Source organism: Coregonus clupeaformis, chromosome 39 (genome assembly GCF_020615455.1).
Source record: "Coregonus clupeaformis isolate EN_2021a chromosome 39, ASM2061545v1, whole genome shotgun sequence".
NCBI classification, from domain to species: Eukaryota; Metazoa; Chordata; class Actinopteri; order Salmoniformes; family Salmonidae; genus Coregonus; species Coregonus clupeaformis.
This window is the reverse complement of record NC_059230.1, coordinates 20,194,439-20,196,803: the sequence shown is the minus strand read 5'-3', so window position 1 is coordinate 20,196,803 and position 2,365 is coordinate 20,194,439. Positions and strand designations below refer to the sequence as shown.

General features: G+C 49.9%; 1 protein-coding gene across 1 annotated transcript; it reads left to right on the top strand.

The window, feature by feature from the left end:
- The first annotated feature begins 514 nt into the window (after positions 1-514).
- LOC121554705 (prostaglandin D2 receptor 2-like) lies at positions 515-2,038 on the top strand. Its single transcript, XM_041868401.1, has one exon. It carries the CDS (start codon positions 588-590, stop codon positions 1,854-1,856), a length of 1,269 nt encoding a protein of 422 aa, XP_041724335.1. The 5' UTR covers positions 515-587; the 3' UTR covers positions 1,857-2,038.
- Positions 2,039-2,365: the final 327 nt, after the last annotated feature.

Genomic DNA, 2,365 nt, shown 5'->3' with positions numbered 1-2,365 from the left:
GCTTTCACCTTTATAGACAAGGCAAACTTGCACAGAGGATGTGGAGAGAGTGAGACAGAGAGATAAGCCATCTCTCTCTCTTTTTATTTTCAAGAAAACTTGACACGAGTCATGTTGCACAGAAACCACAATGATTGATAATCTAAACAGTTGCCAGTTTGGAGATTATTGCTTTTATGATTTAGTAAATATGCAGGGAGCGAGGCAGAGAAGTAGAGGCATGCTAAAAACTTTCTCAGAAGGTTTTTGCTAACGTATATAGATAGAATGTTCCCTTAACTCAGGGTTTCTCAAACTTGATCCTGGGCCCCCACCTGGGGGCACGTTTAGTTTTATGCCCTAGCACTACACAGCTAATTCAAATAATCAAAGCTTGATGATCAGGCGACCTCCTGACAACTGATACAAAGGAATGTTCTTGCAATGTTCTCATGAAATGTGTCTAGAACATTAATATCTTATATTCTGAGAACATGGCAACCATGTTCTGTGTATGTTTGGTGTAACGTTGATGGAATCTTCTCCAAAATTTAAATCATGCTGTAACGCTGAATTTCCAAGATACGGAATTAATAGAGTCCTAATTCATGATGCCTCTTTGCTTTGTTTCTTTGCAGTGTTGTACACAGGAATTCAGAGTCAAAGTGGACAGTGTCAGAAGCAGAATCTCAACTGTCAAGATGACCACTTCTAGCAGCAGCCCCGTCTACTGCCCTCTCATCCAGGCCATGGTGAACGCCAGCGTACCCTCCAACTCCTCGGCTGAGGTGGGGTCTCTGAGCCTGGCCACAGTGTGTCTCCACGGCCTGGTCTCCTGCTTCGGCATCCTGGAGAACATCCTCATCCTGGGGGTCGTGGGCTTCCGCGTCCGCCGTACCGTCATCAGCATGTGGATCCTCAACCTGGCTGCCTCGGACCTCCTGTCCACGGCCTCCCTCCCCTTCTTCACCCTCTTCCTGGCCCGCGGAGAGTCCTGGACCCTGGGCACCACCTTCTGCAAGCTCCACTCCTCCCTCTTCTTCCTCAATATGTTCGTCAGCGCCTTCCTGCTGGCGGCCATCTCTCTGGACCGCTGTCTGGTGGTTCTCAAGCCCATCTGGGTCCACAACCGGAGGAACGTGCGGCTGGTTGGCAGGGTGTGTGGAATCATCTGGGCCCTGGCTTTACTCTGTACGGTACCGTACTACCTGTTCCGGGATACTATTCATCGGCGTGACGGGCGGATCATGTGTTACTATAACTATGCCCAGTATCTCCCTGTTAGGGAGTTTGACCTAAAAGAGCGGTGTGAAGCACGCCAGGATGCCCTGGCATTCTCTAAGCTCCTCCTGGCCTTCATAATCCCCCTGGTGGTCATTGTGTGGAGCTATGTGTCAGTGACCATTAGTATCGCGCGGCGTGGCCGCAACCGGCGCCCTTTCCGCTTCGTGCGGCTAGTGGTAGCAGTGATGATGAGCTTTGTGATCTGCTGGGCTCCATACCACATCTTCAGCGTCCTGGAGGCTGTAGCCCAGTATCGACCCTCTCTCCGGGGCCTTGTGGCCCGTGGCCTGCCCCCCACCGCCAGCCTAGCCTTCCTCAACAGTGTGCTAAACCCCATCCTCTATGTGTTCAGCTGCCCGGACCTGTGCAATAAGATAAGACAGTCCCTGGGGGCGGTGCTGGAGAGCGTGCTGGCGGAGGACCTAGGGGAGTGGTCACGGCGACAAAGCACGCAGAGATCTTCCATCAGTACCTCAGAGCTGCTGCTGAGGGGGAGGAGGTCCCACAACAATGCCCCCAGCCTGAGAGGAGGAGACTCCAGGGCGGAGGTGGAGATGGCGCAGGGGACGATGGAACCACACCCTGCTAACTGAGAAGGAGGTGTTGTGTCAATGAAGGTTCTGGTGCCAAAGCCAGGTTCTGATCCAGGTTCTGCAGCAGTGGGATACATAATGATCCATTGATAAATCATTGAATTTTGAATCAGTATTATGTACAGCATAAACCCAGAAGGATTGTGGGATATATCTTGTGTGTTTTGCAATGGTTTCAGTAGCCTGCTTACTCTACTGATAGATATTTTGTGAAGTGTTAAACTAAAGGCTCAGCAATGTGCTAGTATGCTTTAATATTTGCTTTTTATTTTTTTATTTTTACGGTACCCATTCCAAGTAGGCGCTGATGCACCCCTGTTCAATCGCAGACTTGCCTGCTATTGTAAATGGTGACCCACTGTTCTCTCTTCGGCAAGTCACTACTAGTTCTGGACGCTGTCTTAGTTATTGATGTTAAAAAGTCCACTGGGGAAGACATTCTTGACCCGTGTCTTCTACCACTTGCTACACCTCTGATTGTGGAACCCTTGACACATATTTTTTCTCTA